This window comes from Eptatretus burgeri, chromosome 11 (genome assembly GCF_056783735.1).
Source record: "Eptatretus burgeri isolate ZD-2024b chromosome 11, Ebu_testis_v1, whole genome shotgun sequence".
NCBI lineage: Eukaryota > Metazoa > Chordata > Myxini > Myxiniformes > Myxinidae > Eptatretus > Eptatretus burgeri.
The window spans coordinates 16301933-16318252 of record NC_140971.1 but is presented as its reverse complement, the minus strand read 5'-3'; the positions used below and the strand labels follow the sequence as shown (position 1 = coordinate 16318252).

General features: G+C 43.1%; 1 protein-coding gene across 6 annotated transcripts in view; it reads right to left on the bottom strand.

The window, feature by feature from the left end:
* Positions 1 to 16320, bottom strand: part of LOC147016570 (long-chain-fatty-acid--CoA ligase ACSBG2-like) — a 100129-nt gene that overhangs the window by 7977 nt on the left and 75832 nt on the right. For all 6 annotated transcript variants that reach the window (XM_085845350.1, XM_085845356.1, XM_085845352.1 and 3 more), the window contains 3 exons: positions 13468 to 13685; positions 3834 to 3973; positions 1588 to 1834 (listed from right to left, as the gene is read on the bottom strand). In XM_085845350.1, the coding sequence (XP_085701476.1) occupies positions 1588 to 1834; positions 3834 to 3973; positions 13468 to 13685 (605 nt within the window). The remainder of the gene's footprint in view (positions 1 to 1587; positions 1835 to 3833; positions 3974 to 13467; positions 13686 to 16320) is intronic.

The window sequence follows — 16320 nt, the reverse complement described above, 5'->3', positions numbered from 1 at the left end:
GCTGGAGTTCCTCAAGGTAGCGTTCTGGGCCCTGTTCTTTTTCTGGTTTTCATCAATGATCTCTCGGACTCTCTGGAAAATCCTCTATTTCTCTTTGCCGATGACTCAACCCTCTGCCGTACCATCTGTCATCCCTCAGACCGGCAAGCAGCAGCTTCTTCGCTCACTGCAGATCTGGATAAAATCACAAACTGGTCCAACACGTGGAACATGTCTTTCAATCCAGACAAATCTCACACTCTCACTATGTCTCTTCGAAAGGACCGTTTACAAACCCCCCCATCCACTTTCTCAACAATCCTCTGGAAGAAGTCTTTTCTTTCAAGCTTCTGGGTCTCACTATCTGCCATGACCTTTCCTGGGAAAGTCACATTTCCAACCTTGCCTCAAAAGCCAGTCGCCGACTGGGAATCCTCCGTCGTGCAAAGTCCTTCCTCGGCCCTCTTGAGCTCCTGACTACTTACAAAGCTTTTGTCCGTAGCCTGATGGAGTACTGCTCTCCCCTCTGGGCTGGTGCTCCTGCCTCCCACCTTTCTCGACTTCACGCTGTCGAAACCAGGGCTTTTAAGATCATTGGCATCTCCCGCAATGAAGCTGAGTCTTTGGGCCTCTCACTCAATCACCGCAGGTTGGTCGGTGGTCTTTCTGTCTTCTACCGACTCCTCTCCAGCCTTGCCCCCCTGCTCTCTCTGCGATTTGTCCCAACCACATTTCCACAGGGCGCTCAAGGTCCGCCAACAACCCCCTTCTGGTAAAACTACCAAAATCACGAATCACTGCTCATCTTCACTCTTTCATTCCTCTTTTTCCCGCCTTTGGAATAAACTTCCTCACTCTATTCTTTCCCATTCTTCCCTTCAGGCTTTCAAAACAGCTGTTCACCACCACCTCTTATCTTCCCCCATCCAAATCCTCGATCTTTTCTACCCCGATAATCCACCCAAGCCCACTTCCTTCAATTCTCCTGCTTTCCTTCCTGAAAGTCCCTTTAATGTCCATCTTCCCTCGCCATGTTCCCCGTCCCATCCCCATCCCTCTCCCTTCCACAGTTCACCTGTGTCTGTTCCCCAATGTTTTGTCCCTTCCACTCCCGCCCCTCTTGTCTCATGCCTCCTTGCTGTGAGTTGTGTGTTAGCTCTCATACGAGCCTCGACCAAGGTATAAAAAAAAAAAAAAAAAAAAAAAAAAAAAAAAAAACACAAAATTACATGAATATCGATATTTGTAAATATCCGCATGCACTGTCCGGACCCAAGAGCTCTTAAATGAGCTGTCATCCAGCATAGTACATGCTATGGTTATGACGTTTACCCCATTCAGACACAATCGTGCAACTTGCATTTATTTAGGTTTGTAGATATAGAAAATATACATGTTGTAACATCAGTTCCTGCTTTGAGTGAAACGTGGCACACATACATCTTTCAGGTTATACACATCATGACACCACAGTTGCCAAAGTAAATTATCATCTACTGTTTTCCCCGATCATGCGTTTACTGCCGATAGAGCATACTTTCAAATAAAATATATATTTTTATTTCTTGCATGATTAACAGTGGAATGCACAAATCGGCCAAGACGTACCAAGTTCTCCTCCAACAATGGAGAAATCCTGCGGGAGCACATCCCACTTCTGGACACGTTGTGCATTGGATGTCGCCTTCTGGTTCACCCGTTCAATACCCTCGGCAATGGCGCAGTTTACGACTGGGTCACTGCTGCTCAGCACTTCAGAGACTCGTGTCGAATTGCTGCCAATCTTACGGAAGAATGCCACCACATCGTCCGAGAGCTCGTCCTGTGGCTCTCCGGTGCTCTCGTTAACCTGACACTGCCAGAAAAAGCGTTGTGGGATTCAAGGACGCACCAACTCAAGGATGCATCAGTGTAAAAAATGAATGCAACTTCAACATAAATGTCATTGTATTTTACACCCATTTCCTTGCAGAGAGTAACTTATGTAATTCACAAAAAAAATCATGCCAACAGCCTGACTGAGGTCATTTGGACAGGAAAATGTCAACAAAAGGTTGTGGGAGCAGTCAATACAAATCTCCTTCAACAAGCTTTGTTGCTTTTTGCCATGAGTATATTATTTTCGCTTTTCACCTTGGAGGTGCATTCACAGAGAGAATACTCAATGAGCACAACAGACTGGTGTGAAACAATTTTTCCAAATTAAATTTTTTTTTATCTCTAACTGAAGAGATCAAACTAAACACTTATAGTTGAAGGAGGTTACATGTCAAGAATACCTGTAAAAACACATGCACAAATCAATATTCACTGGTTGTAAAAGTATTCAACCCCTTCGGTCAGAACTTGGTGGAAGAACCTTTGACAGCATTGATCTCTGCCAGCTTTACATAGTGAGATTGTGAAATATTTACCCATTATTCACGTGAAAATTGTACTCGTTCTGCCAAGTTTGATGGGGATCGTCGATGGACTGAAATATTCAAGTCTCACCATAAATCTTCAATTGGGTTCAAGTCAGGACTTTGAGTGGGCCACTCAAGAACGTTTATTTTCTCTCTTGTTCAGCCACTCCAGTGTGGCTTTAGCTTCGTGCGTCAGATCATTGTCCTGCTGAAATGTGAATCTCCTACCTAGTTTCCTGGCAGACTCAAGCAGGTTTTCATCAAGTATTCTCCTGTACTTTGCACTGTTCATTGTCCCTTCTATCCTGATGAAAACCAGGCCCAAAACATGATGGTGTCACCACCATGCTTGACAGTAGTGATGATGTTGATTGGGTGATGTGGAGTGTTAGGCTTGTGCCAGACACTTTGGATTTAGACCAAAATGCTCAATTTTTGTCTTGTCTGACCACAAAACGTTTCTCCACATGCCAACAGCATCATTAAAATGCTTTTTCGCAAACTCCATACGAGCTTTCAGATGCGTCTTTCAGTCATGGATTCTTTCTTGCCACCTGTCAGAGGCCAGCTTTGTGAAGGGAATGGGATATTGGTAATTGATGAACACTGACCCCATCTCAGACATAGAGCCTTGTAGATCTTTCAAAGTCATTGTTGGATTTACAGTGACATCTCAAACTTGGTTCCTGCTTGACCGGCTGCTCAGTTTGGATGGGCGACGTGATCTGGGTAGAGTGTGTGTGATATGATGCGTCCAACACTATACTCAAAGGGATAACGAGTGACTGAAATCTTGTAACCCTCTCCTGAACGGTGCTTCTCCACCACTTCATTTCTGACTTCTTTGGAAAGCAACTTGGTCTTCATGTTTACCTTGTTGGTTGACCAAGTGAGTTACACCTTAAAACTCCTCAGATAAGTGTGGTGGATTATTTTTTTTACGTTAAACGACTGATTACATACAGATGAAACCTCTTACACTTATTTTGTAACCTTTCAAACAGACAATTTGCTCCTGAAGTGATTTAGGGTTTATTAGACAAAGGGGTTGAATACTTGTACAACCAAGAATCATCTGATTTTTCTCTGCTGATCTCAATCTTAATCACATTTTATCTGCATTTTTTAAGCTTTATCACTTTGGAGTAGTTTGTGAAGACTCTATATATGTTAAGTTTGATTTGAAAGCATCATGAAATAAGCTCAGGTGGCATCAAAATGTGAAGACTTTGGAGGGGGAGGGGGGGTGAATACTTTTGCAGGCCACTAGACAACAAAATGGCAGAAGGGAAAGCATTTCAACATTTTTTTTTTTTTGCATTTCTTTAACTCAAGTATAAGGCAGTTGTGATTTATTGAGCAATCGTTGCCTCCACAAGACCAATTAAGAACCAAACTCAAATTATTGGATTCGGAGGGAGGCAGAGAAAGCTGGCACTTTCGACCTACCTTGAGCGTGAGAAGAATGGACAGGAACTTCCGTTTATCCCCGATCAGCATGGCGTTGCTGATGAAAGGCAACTCTGTCTTGACAGAATGCTCAATGAGCAAAGGAGGAATGTTTTCCCCACCAGCAGTGATGATGAGCTCTGTGATGCACAACAAATTTATAACATGTTTAAACATCTGCATAGGTACAAGTGAACAAGCAAACACAGTAGGGTGACCAGGTCTCAGGAAAATAAAATAAGGGGCGTTGAGGCGGGGGTTGTCGTAGGCCCCCACGTGGGGTGAAGGGACAGCCACCCTTGTGGGGATCAGGGAGAAAAGCACCCCAAAACTGAGGTTTTAAGTATCTAAATAAACCACTATGACTTAAGTATTTACATGAGCTGAGGTTTTAATTCTTTAAATGAGGTTTTTTTCTATTCAAATGACATTTTGATAACATATACAAACCAGAAGAGCACCCAGTGGAGCACATACCTCCATCACGCAACGCCCGATCCAGTAAAACATATTGGGCCCAATAAATTTAATATAATGCTGTATATCATTTTTGGCCTCATCTCTCAATTGTGCAGATTCACTTTGAAAATTAAATAATTCTTGTATCCGGATCTGTATGTGGATTTTCACCAAAATCGAATCAATTCTTCCTTGCCACACACCCAACCTACCCACCAAGTTTCATACGAATCCGCGTCCACAATGTTTTGAGATATCGTGCTATATATTGTGTTTAGCCCTATATCTCAATGGTGAAGAATCACTTTTAAAAACCTCTAGTCGTCAGATCTTCACCAAAATATAATCAGTTCTTCCTGTCCACACACCCAACCTGTCAATGAAATTTCATCTGAATCTGTCCAAACTTTTTGAGATATCCTGGACACAGACAGACAGAGACGTGGGTGAAAACATAACCTCTGTCCACCTTCTGTAGTAGAGGTAATAAGCTGAGGTTTTCATTATTTGAAGAACTCATGAGGTTTTGACTTTTGAGTTTAGTGTTTAAATACGTCTTCGATGTCTTCTCAAGCATGTTATGGTCACACTCTGCAGTGAAGTGCTGTCGGAGCGCACTGGAGTGCCACTCTGGTACCTCAATCCATCCAAGGCGGAGCTCCGCAGCAGTAAGAAGAAAAGAAAAGAAAAAAGGACCCACATGAAAATCAAATATAGTATTGTTGTGAATTCGTGCCCCGCTGGCGTGCGACCGACCGCGTTTAACCAATAGCGGCCGCTTCGCCCACCAAACGTGCAATTCAGTCGTGACCCTCTCGGAACAACGCCGGGAGCTAGTCACGGGTGGGGGTTTAACCTCACCACAACTCAGTCCACATTCTACCCGCGCGAAATAAGGTCCGATCGCTGAATGGTCGATTTACCTAAGTACCCGTGCGGGTAGCGTACCGAGGAGTTGTACCACGCCGCAGGTCGACTCCGGACACAAACCGCTAAAGCGGCTCGTTCCGTACTGCAGGGATAACCGAGCGGAGATAACCGAGCGTCGACCTCGACGGTTCAGATTATTTATCGGGAACTTACACCTACTATCAATCCCTTACGTGATGCAAGATGGAAGTTCAAACAAAGGAATGGACGCAGCGAAACGGGGAACAATTGGACAAGCACATTTATTCGCGCCACACGGCAGCACGTATTTCTAATAGGCCACAGTTATACAAAACAATACACATATACAGTCAAGCAAGAAAACACAAGCAAGGAAAGATGCAGAGCTACAACCGAATAAAAGGCAATGTACAAGCACTTAATCAGTTTCTACTTTACGGACTGGCGCCACACACACACATTTACACCGAACCCCAAAAGAAAAGAAAGTCGCGACTTCCCTGAGCGTGTCGTTGAGTCCTCCTTTGCGCGACCTCAACACCGAGCCCCTCCGACGTGGTCCGCGAGCTTGTACCTCACGCCGGCACGTGTGGCCGTTCGACGCCACGAACGGAGTTCGGGAACGAACGGACGGAGCTTTCACCGCTATCCCGGTGCGGACGGGGGGGGGGGAGGGGAGGGGGAATGGCAGGCGCTCCGTCCCACCTGCGGGATCTCGAGACCGCACCGACTGACCTTCTGACACCGACAATCGGGAACAGCAACCGGGACCACCGACCAGGCAAGACCAAGACAAAAACCAGACCCAATTCGACGACCAGCTCCCCAGCCGCCTTGCGCTCGCCTTTTTGTAAGGCGGGGCCCCACCTTCGCTCCGCCCTGTTCCTTGCTCCACCCCCCTTCGCGGCGTTTCCAGAAATGTCTCGAAGGGGGGGGGGCGTTCCTCCTCCCTGGCCGCGTCACACCGCACATCCCCCAATCGGGAGCAAACTGCGCCACCCTCCCCCTTCTCACCAAGCGCAACGACGATCCGGCTCAAGATTCGGGCAGGAGTTGTCTTCCGTGCCCTTGCTGCTGCCACCCCGCTCCTTGCTCCCATCCCGCGGAGATCGTGACCGCGCGGTGCGCGTTGAATGGCAAGTGGCAAAGGTGGTGGTGGTGTAGTTGTTGAAGGTGGCGTCGTGGTGTGAATGGCGTCGTTGTTAAGATGTTGGTTGTGGCGATGTTCGTTGTTGTGTTGTTGCACCAAAATAACGACAGCAAAAGAAAAACAGCTAACTGAAGAATCGCAGCCCGAATGGATCACATATATTCCCTCTATACAACGGGTTTGGGCTAACTACACATGGACTTCGTGTCATAACTGATATAAGGACCCTTTATGGTGTATTACGAATTTCCACAGCCGTAACAGTATATTCATTTTCAACCGAAAATGTGTCAACATGATTTATTTACCCACTTCTTGGATGCTGTCATACATTTTTCTCCATTTAGACTTTTAACATCAAATATTCACTCATGCCATGGATGGTCACTGTGTGAACTATTTACGAGTTCGTTTTGACAGCTCCGATAGCCCTTGCCCCTGCAGTTACCATCTCGTGACACCCTCCTTTTCCGTCATTTCTTCCCTCCCTCCCAGGCAATGGAAACTGACAGCACATGAGCATTTTACAGCCATGGCCCATGTGTGCGTGTCAAAGTGCGCACACCACCCTTCCGACTCTCCGTTTTCATTTTGTTTTCCGTGATCAGCGTGACGGGAAGTGTCACTGGCTACGTCGGAAGCATTTGTGCATCATTTTTAATCTGGAAAGTTGAGAATTTGTCGAGTGGTTTGGGTACTTAAAACATTTTGTTAATCGTAGTATATCTTTAAACGTCTCTCATATTTGTGTGTTTTTATTTTAGCGAGCCCTACTAACCAAACCTCTGAAATTTGTGGTGCCTTACCATACATATAAGCCTGGTGTTGGCTTAGTGGTTAGGGTGGTGGCTTGGGATCCCAGGATCCTGAGTTCAAGCCCCGTTGGCTGCTGAATTAACACCAGGCGGTTGACTCAGCCTGTCATCCATCTGAGGTCAGCGAAGTGAGTACCAGTGTACTGGTCCCGGTGTATGCCCCGGTTAGAATAGGTGTACCATATCCCTGTGTGTCGTAAGAGGCGACCAGGGTTGGCATCAGGAAGGGCATCCGGCCATAAAAAACATTGCCACAAGAAAAAGCCAAACCCCTGCACAGCAGGGAAAAATGGCTGTAAAAACGGTCATTTTTTTTTCTCACCATACATATGTTGGCAATGGGGGGGGGGTTCTGCATGGTGTTGGCTTATCCATTAAGATGGCTTCCTTAAGATCTTAGATTCTTGAGTTTGAGCCTCTGTCATGCTGCGAAATAACACCGGGTGGGTTGACTCGGCCTGTCATCCTTCCGAGGTCGGCAAAATGAGTACCAGCTTACTGGAAATGGGTACTCCATCAGTGACCCAGCCACGCCTCCAGAAAATGATGCAGCCAAGCAGCCACAAGTTTCATAAGAATAAATAAAGTGCCCACACAGAAAACTGATTTTTTGGAACGCCGGCTGCATTTTCTATCTAATCATCATACAACTTTGTTTAAAATAATTATCCATGGGTAGGTGCTCCAAGCTTGGAAGTTTCATGTCAATTGCTCAAGCAGTTGTGGAGAAAACAAATTTAAAACAAAATTAAAAGTGGATAAAAGTGAGGTGAGGGTGGAAGAAAATAAAATAAAACCAGTTCACCACTTGCTTGATATGTGTACCAAATTTCGTAAATATATCTTGAGGGGATTTGTAGTTAAGCTCCGGAAACGAAATGTGACGGACGTACGGATGGACGGACGGAACCCATTTCTATATCCCTCGCCAACTTCGTTGGTTGGCGGGAGATAACTCGAACTGCCACTTTATAACTGATGGCAGCGATGACCGGGTACCCAGACGTCCGCCTTTGATACAACATGAGACTTTCTGTAGATGATAGTTGCAAAGTTTCACTTCGATAGGATAAGTGGTTCCAAAGAAAACATTATTTAATAGTGATACAAATACAGCCCTGCTTCGATACAGCACGGGACTGACGAGTTACGAACTGGGTAGCACAAAGTGTTCAATCTATTTATTACGTATGCAGTTAGCCCTTTTCCTGGAGACATTGTCGATATCAATTGAATTGCTGTTCCTGTACCCTCAAACGCATTCAGGTGCAGACAAGTGAGCCTTCTGGAAAAAAAAAATCTAAAAGTTCTCAAATTCAAATAATTAAATAATTCTGGCTGCCAAACCGTGTGTCGGGTTGAAATTTTAAAACTATGTTTCACATGTGGGCTAAATAATAATTTTGAAGTTTCACATATATTGACACAGCGGTTCCAGAGTAAACATTAATTAATATTTCCCCTTCAATCCAATATGGCTGCCAAACGATGTACATCAAATGGGGGGGGGGGGGACTTTTGGTTCCTCATGGACAGGCGGTCATACTTGTGGGGTTTCGCCTCGATCTGTTCAGCCCTTTCAGAGAAGAAGATTTTTAAAGTTATTAATTTTCAATCCAATATGGCTGCCGTATCATTTGACCTATTACAACATAAATTTAAATTCTCCCTCGAATGGGGAAGTGGATTGTGCTTGTTAAGTTTCGTGTTAATCGGACAAGGTGCGTTTTTCTTTCTAAGATGGCCTCCAAACCATGTGACTTGTGACATCAAAATTTTTACCGTGTATGCAAGCACGGGGGTAGATTATAGTTGCCAAGTTTCACTTCGATAGGTTATGTGGTTCCAGAGAAAACATTTAATATAATTATTGAATCCAACATGGCTGCCAAACCATGTGACCTATTAATTAGAAATTAACAAACTTATATTCTCTACTTGTGTGCAATATATTTATGGAGTTTCCCCTTGATCTGACCAGGCATTCTGGAGAAGAAGTTTTTTTTTTTTAATTTCAAAACAAGACGGCTGCCGAACCAAGTCACCTATGTCATAATATTTTTTTTCTACGGTGAATTGTTGTGTAGATGAGGCTCAAGAAATTTCAGATTTTTCCTATGCAGCGTTGTACTTGACGAATTTTCACCGGGATACCGCTTCACCGATGACGTCACGGAAAATCACCCGTCTTTCCGATTTGGAGGTCATTACAATGTATAAAGCAAAAAAAAATTTCCATTGCACGGTTTCAGAGATACAGAGGTCCAAAGTTTATCCTTTTTTTCAAAATGGCGCCCGTACCACGTGATCTGTGACGTCACAATTATCAATTAAGTTTGCTATCAAAAAAGATACATACTATGGTGAAAATTTCATGTCGATCGGACTTACCGTTCCTGAGAAAATGGTTTTTAAAGCGAAAAAGCCCGCAAATTGCTGGTGGAAAAAGAACAAGCTCAAATGAGCTAAGATCCTCGTCCTCTTAATGATGACGTCATAAGAACGAATATGACGTCATTGTGATGTATCAGGTTTGCGATAAATCATCTGTGCTAATGCCCGGCTTGATTCCCGCAAACAAAATTCAAACAGCTTTGCCTAGTTTCGGAGATAATTGTATAGGCGATTTCAATTAGCGGCGATATTATGACGTCAACTTTTTTTCTCGGAAGAAGTTCCAAAATCGGAGATGGTTACTGTCTGTGCGTGGGCTTTCTGCATATACCTGGCAAGTTTCACGAAGATCCGATGAAAACTCTGGGTTGTGAAACAAAAAATGTCAAAAAAATAGAAATGACGTCATAAAAATTGATATGATGTCATAGTGATGTATCATATGTGCGGTAATTCATCTCTGCTAATGCCCTGTTCGATTCCCGCAAACAGAATTCAAAAAGCTTGCCTAGTTTAGGAGATAATTTTTTAGGCGATTTCCATTAGCGGAGATATTTTGACGTCATAACTTTTTCTTCTCGGAGGAATTTCCAAAATCGGAGATGGTTACTGTCTGCGCAGGGAATTTTTACATATATACGCCAAGTTTCAGGAAGTTTCGATGAAAACTGTAGGCTATGAAACAAAAAGGTCCACAAGAAGAAGATTAAGAACAACAACGTGAGTAAGACTTTGGAGATCCTCCACGAGGATTTAAAAATAATAAATAAGAAATAAACAGAAGAAAAACAATACGTTACCCAGTCCATTTGACTGGGTACCCTAATAATAAAAACAAGGACAAATGTGTCCAAGAGCCGCATCATAAAGGTTTTGTCTTCACCAGAAGAAGAACAAGAAGAAGAAGAACAACAACAACAACAACGCAGAGCTCTCTTAGAGCCAGCGTTAGCAACGCAACGCGGCTAAAAACCAAAGTGAGGGCCAAGACCGATGTTGCACAACATGACCAAGGATGATTTTGGATGCCCATGTTAAATGACCTTTAACATTTAGTCATGACCATATATGTTAAAATTATGTTAATTTATCACTCATCTTTGGGAACTCAAATCGTTTGTGTCATGTTAAAATTTGATGTGACTGTGGACCTGGCGATGACGTCACGGCTGACAGATTTTTTTTTTTTTTTTTACAGGACTCCAGTGTCAAAGTTTGTCATGACACCACTGGTCACACTGTATGTGTAGGCCAAAAAATGTATGGACGGATTCGGACAAAACTTGGTGGACAGGTTAGGTGTGTGACAAGGATGAATAGATTCAATTTTGATGAAGATCCGTAAACGGACACTGGAAATATTAAGTGATTCTTGACCTTTGAGAGATGGGGCCAAAATCGATATATAGGCCCAATCACACCTTGACATTTTAGCCAGCTTATGCCGGTTTTTGGAAAATTTGTGTAAAACGCTGGTACACGTCGAATACGTTATGTATATGTTAAGACCACGCTGAAAAACACTGCCATAAGTGGTAGTACGTTGGCTTTAAACGTTGAACTTTTGGGTTTTCCTCGAATTTTTTCATGTTTGAAATTTTACGACGTATGACTCACACGTTCCGCTACCCTGGCCATAAGTTGTAGGCACGTTATGCGATCGTTGACCTACGTTGAAACACGTTACTTGTAAGCTACTCACAAGTCGAATAACGTCGAGGTAATGTTTAGCGTACCCGAAACTTATTTCTAACCTATGAGTAACGTTTTGTAAGCATGCTACACGAACGTTGTTCACACTTTGCAACACGTTACTTGAAAGTACTACTACCACTACTACTACTACTACTAACATCAGTAAATTCTCTCGAACTACTACTAATAACATCGACATCACTAAATTCTCTCGAACTACTACTACTACTACTACTACTACTACTGACATTGACATCCACTCAACATGGAGTCTGGAACACTGACGGGTTCCTATTGTGAAGCCCATTTGTATATACCAATTCCCCGAAACCCTGCCAATACGCCATTATACGGTAGCTGTAAGTTAGAAACACGTTCAGTAAGTTCTGTGGTCGTCCGGAAGACATCAAATACGTCTACATACGTCAATATGCGTTGGAGATACGTTACACATTGGTTCAAAGCACGTTACTCATAGGTTAGAAATAAGGTTCGGGTACGCTAAACATTACCTCAATGTGTTTCAACTTATGAGTAACTTACCAGTAACGTGTGTCAACGATCGCATAACGTGCCTTCAACTTATGGCCAGCGTATGCGGAACATGTGAGTCATACGCTGGCATACGTCGAAAAATTTTCAGCATGTTAAAATTTTTCGACGAGCTCGGCGTACTACGACGTATGCCAGCGTTTTTAAGGCGGTTATGATTTAATTCTGCGTGCGGCAGGTTTTTAACAGAGAACGTCACGAGTTCGTCGGTGATACGTGCAACGCGCTATGACCAAGTTAAACTATCGTTGGGCATAGGTTGTGAACGCCGACAACAGGCTAAGCATTCGTTGGTATAAGTTATCTATAAGACAACGAAACGTTCTGTGCCCGTTACTAATACGTTATGCATACGACCAACTCGTTATGAATACGACCAAAACTTAAAAAAGCCTTAAAACTTCAGCGTGCGCCAACGTTTTACGTGCATTTTTATACGTTGCCATTCCTGGCGAAAACGTCAAGGTGTGACTGGGCCTTATAATATGATCTCTCTAAAGGTCGTGGACAGATTCGGACGAAACTTGTTTATTTTGAGTTTCGATTTCCCCAAAGTTTTTCTGTTACATCTCTCTCTAAAAAGATGAAAGTTCAGTGATTTTTCTCTTCCAGATATATGACCACGTCTTGTCCGATTTATAAACATGTCGGGGTGTTTTAAATGTCACGAGCTCCTGTGAATTTTGTCCACAAGACGAAATTTAGTTTCAGCTTCATTTCTATATGTCATTCTGAAGGTGTCAGGTTTCTAAAAACCTTCACGAAACATTGGGTGGTGTGGTCGCAGCAAGCTCCTCGGTGATTAACACGAGTTTCTAATCCTTTTAGAACATGAAATAATTATTTACAATGTTGTGTTTTTGGTTTGGTTGTTTCTCACCACAAATAAAGCAAATCAACAAATTCTTCACCCGCTGTTGGTTTTAATGTGGACCTATCTGGTCGTTGCACAAACACAGATGTGATGTGAGGTGTGGGGGGGGGGGGGTTTCACCAACATGGGTGCTTTTGAAAACATTTTGCAGAAACAGACCGATGGCCAAACATTTTGCAAGCAAGGACATTTGCGAACGTGATCCTGACCAAACGCTGACTTTTCCAAACTTCAGATTCTATTTCCAGAGTTTGCCGCACATGCTTAGTGTATGATGATGTACTTCGGTGGCAGATGTTATGTCTTCACCACTGTTCATCTGTGAACATGATGTTTCAAAAAAAAAAAAAGTTACGAACAGATTCAGACTAAAAACTTGGTGTTTGAGTTGGGTCGGTGACAAGAACGATCGGATTCGATTTTGGTTGAGGTTTGAACGCAGATTCGGCCTATCGGTGGGATACAAAACGTAAACTGTTCAGCCTGGCGGAGGCATGCGCTCTTCCGAGTGACGTTCAAGTTGCCACTGCACTGGTCCACAATCTTTAATTTGTTGAAAAGATTTTGTCCACATTTATCTATCCAACTGTTTTGAAAATTCTAAAATGAAATTTTCCTTGATCTAAAAGACAATGAAATTCTTATAATGGGTCACACTGCTCCTTTAAACATTTCCTCCGATAAACGGGGGGTATGCTTCCTGAGAAACTGTATTAGGAATCGTACATGGGAGCAGAATTTGAATCCCGACTACCATCGAGCTTACCCGCTTTCACCAACAAGGCACTCGTGTTTTTGACCCACCTTTAATCCGTCCCGTGATGGTCAAGAATCCATCGTCGTCGATGTTTCCCAGATCTCCGGAGTGGAGCCAGCCTTCCTCATCCAAGGTGTTCCGTGTATTTTCCTCCATGCTGAGATAACCCATGAACACATGTCGGCCCCAAAAGCACACCTCGCCATTCTGCTCCTCATCTGGGTTGCTCAGCTTTAAGGAGAAGCCGGGAATGGGTCTGCCACAACTGCACAAGACCAAAAATAAAACTTCGTGATGCACTTCACAAGGGATGGGGGAAAAATAAAATGAATAATTGCCGATATTATGATCAGGACGGTTCGGTTTGAGCTTGACTTTTGTTTAGAAAAAAGGTAGACCAATGTATGTAGATTATTAATTTGATGGAAATTTTATTTATAGGATTGGTAACCAATACTCAACACAGATTTCCTGTTTCAAGGCATACAATAAAAATAAATGGCAAAATGGGTAGTTGGTCAATGAAACAATCAAGGAGGTTGAACTTTTGTGACGATGGGCTGCACAGTATGGTGACGATTTCCATGAGCTGTACACAAAATACGTGATGTTTTTTCGACACCCTCCTCTTCCCCCCCCCTCCCCCATGAAACTTTACCTGATCCTCAACTGAAAAAAAAATCCGTGAATTTGTGAATGAGAGCAATGCCACCCTTTTTATAAATTTTGATCGGCTTCCATCCCGCAAGTTTTTAATTTTATATAAATAGGTGGCATCTGCCAGCTCAGTCGATGAGATGGTGGTGTTGTCCTTCAGCTCCCTCCAAGCTTTACAGACATCAAGTTGAACTTCTTGCTTTCTCCTTTTTGGAAATGTTCTCTCATGGATTCGAATTAAAGATTTATAGCACCTCTGCCATTTTTGGATGGATTCAACCAAAAGCTGTTGACGTGCCCTGTCATGGTGAGGGGAAATTCAAGATGGCTGTGCCCAAAAAAAACAGATGACGATGGCGTCACATGACTGTGGCCCTGACCCCTCATCCATTCTGTGTGACACTGTGATGCTCTGGGAAATACCATCGCACCCCCCCCTCCTAAAGCATCACGTATTTTGTGTACGAACCCAAAAATAAACCGTATTATGTGCGATTTCCAAAGGCATCATGTACAGGCGACAACCAAAGTGTACACAACTAACCACATGCAGAAAAGGCCGAAAATCTAGATCAACATCACAATCGGCAAGCGACCCGAGGATTTTACCGAAGAGATTCTGTTCGTCATACGAGTTAATTTGTGGCGGCAGTGTCGAGTCTCATTCATGGCAAGTTACTTGTAAACAAAGGTCCTGGTCATATTTTATCCACCCACATTATTTTGTGATCACAAGACCAATGAACCAAAATTTTTTAAAAAGACAATTTTAATGTATTTGAGTGTGAATAAAACTCCCATCACGTGGTTGGACCCCCTTCGAAACATTTCCTGTGCACAAAATAAATGGCACAATGGTAAAAAGATTTTAAAGAATGATTGGGATCATGATGCCAAACAGCTGAAATGTACGATGATCCAAGTTATGCATCATATTAACAATATAATGATAATCATAAAAAATCAGAATAAACTGCCAAAACCATTTAAGGAAAATCGACACGGAGCATCTTTACATCCACCACTGAAGGTGGATGGAGGTTGTGTTTCTACCCCGTTTGTCTGTCTGTGACTGTGAGCAGGATATCGCAAAAAATTACAGAAGGATTCACCCAGCATTTGGTGGACACGTTGGGTGTGTGACAAGAAAGAATTGATTCAATTTTGGTGAAGATCCTAATCCGGATCGGGATCTGATAATTATTTGATTTGTTAAAGTGATTATTCACCATTTAGACATCGGGCCAAAAACTATATAGAGCACGATGTTTCAAAAAGTTGTGGACGGATTATGACAAAACTTGCTCGATTAATTAGGTAGGTGACAATAACAAGCCGATTCGATTTAGGTTTAGGTCTGGATGCAGATCTGGGCCTATCAGTGGGCTACCAAAACGTAAACTGTTCAGCATGATGGAGGTATGCACTCTACCGAGTGCAGTTCTAGTTAATTGTCTGTTTTGGAGAAAACTGCAGGTTGGATTGGTCGTGTTTTGTCGCACCACACCTCCAACCTTAACCCTCACCATTTACCTCCTACCCCTAGTCACAACTCCACTCATCCTTTTCCCAAAACTTTCATCAATTTCCCCATCTATGGGCATCGATTAATTCCTTGTTGTGAATACATTGTGTTCGAGTGTCGGTTTGATAAGTGGCACAGGCTTGACGAGCAAAGTTTCCAAGTTGACTTGAAATGTATATATTTTCATTGGAGGTGGAAAAAGCTAAGCAATTCGCAGGAAGCACCCCCACTCAACCCAAATGTTGAAAACGACGGCATCCGCTAAACAAGAAACCCCCTTACACTCGACTGGCAACAATGACGTATGTACAAAGTAACCGGTGGATGTGCCAACACACGTGTCTTAGCAATGTCGCCATCACTAATCAGTCGGCGTGTTGGCTGTTTATGCTTGCTTTTGTCACGTTATACTTCAAATTAATTTGGGAAGTGGTGGATAGAATGCAGACACCAACCAAGCAGTAAATAGTTATAAAAACCAATCTGTGCAGCACTGGTGAGGGAAGGGAAATCCAAGTTTTCGTTGTTAAATTTTCATTCTCCATTCTTGCTAATCATTCAAACTGGTTGACAGAACGACTCAAAGGAAGCACACTCTCCTTTGAGCTGTCCTGGTCTGAGCTCAATTCTCAACGAGACCATAAACAAACTCCAGAGTGTTTTGCAGGCATGGCGTCACATAAACGAGCCTGTTTATGCAACGTTAAGCTGGGTGTTG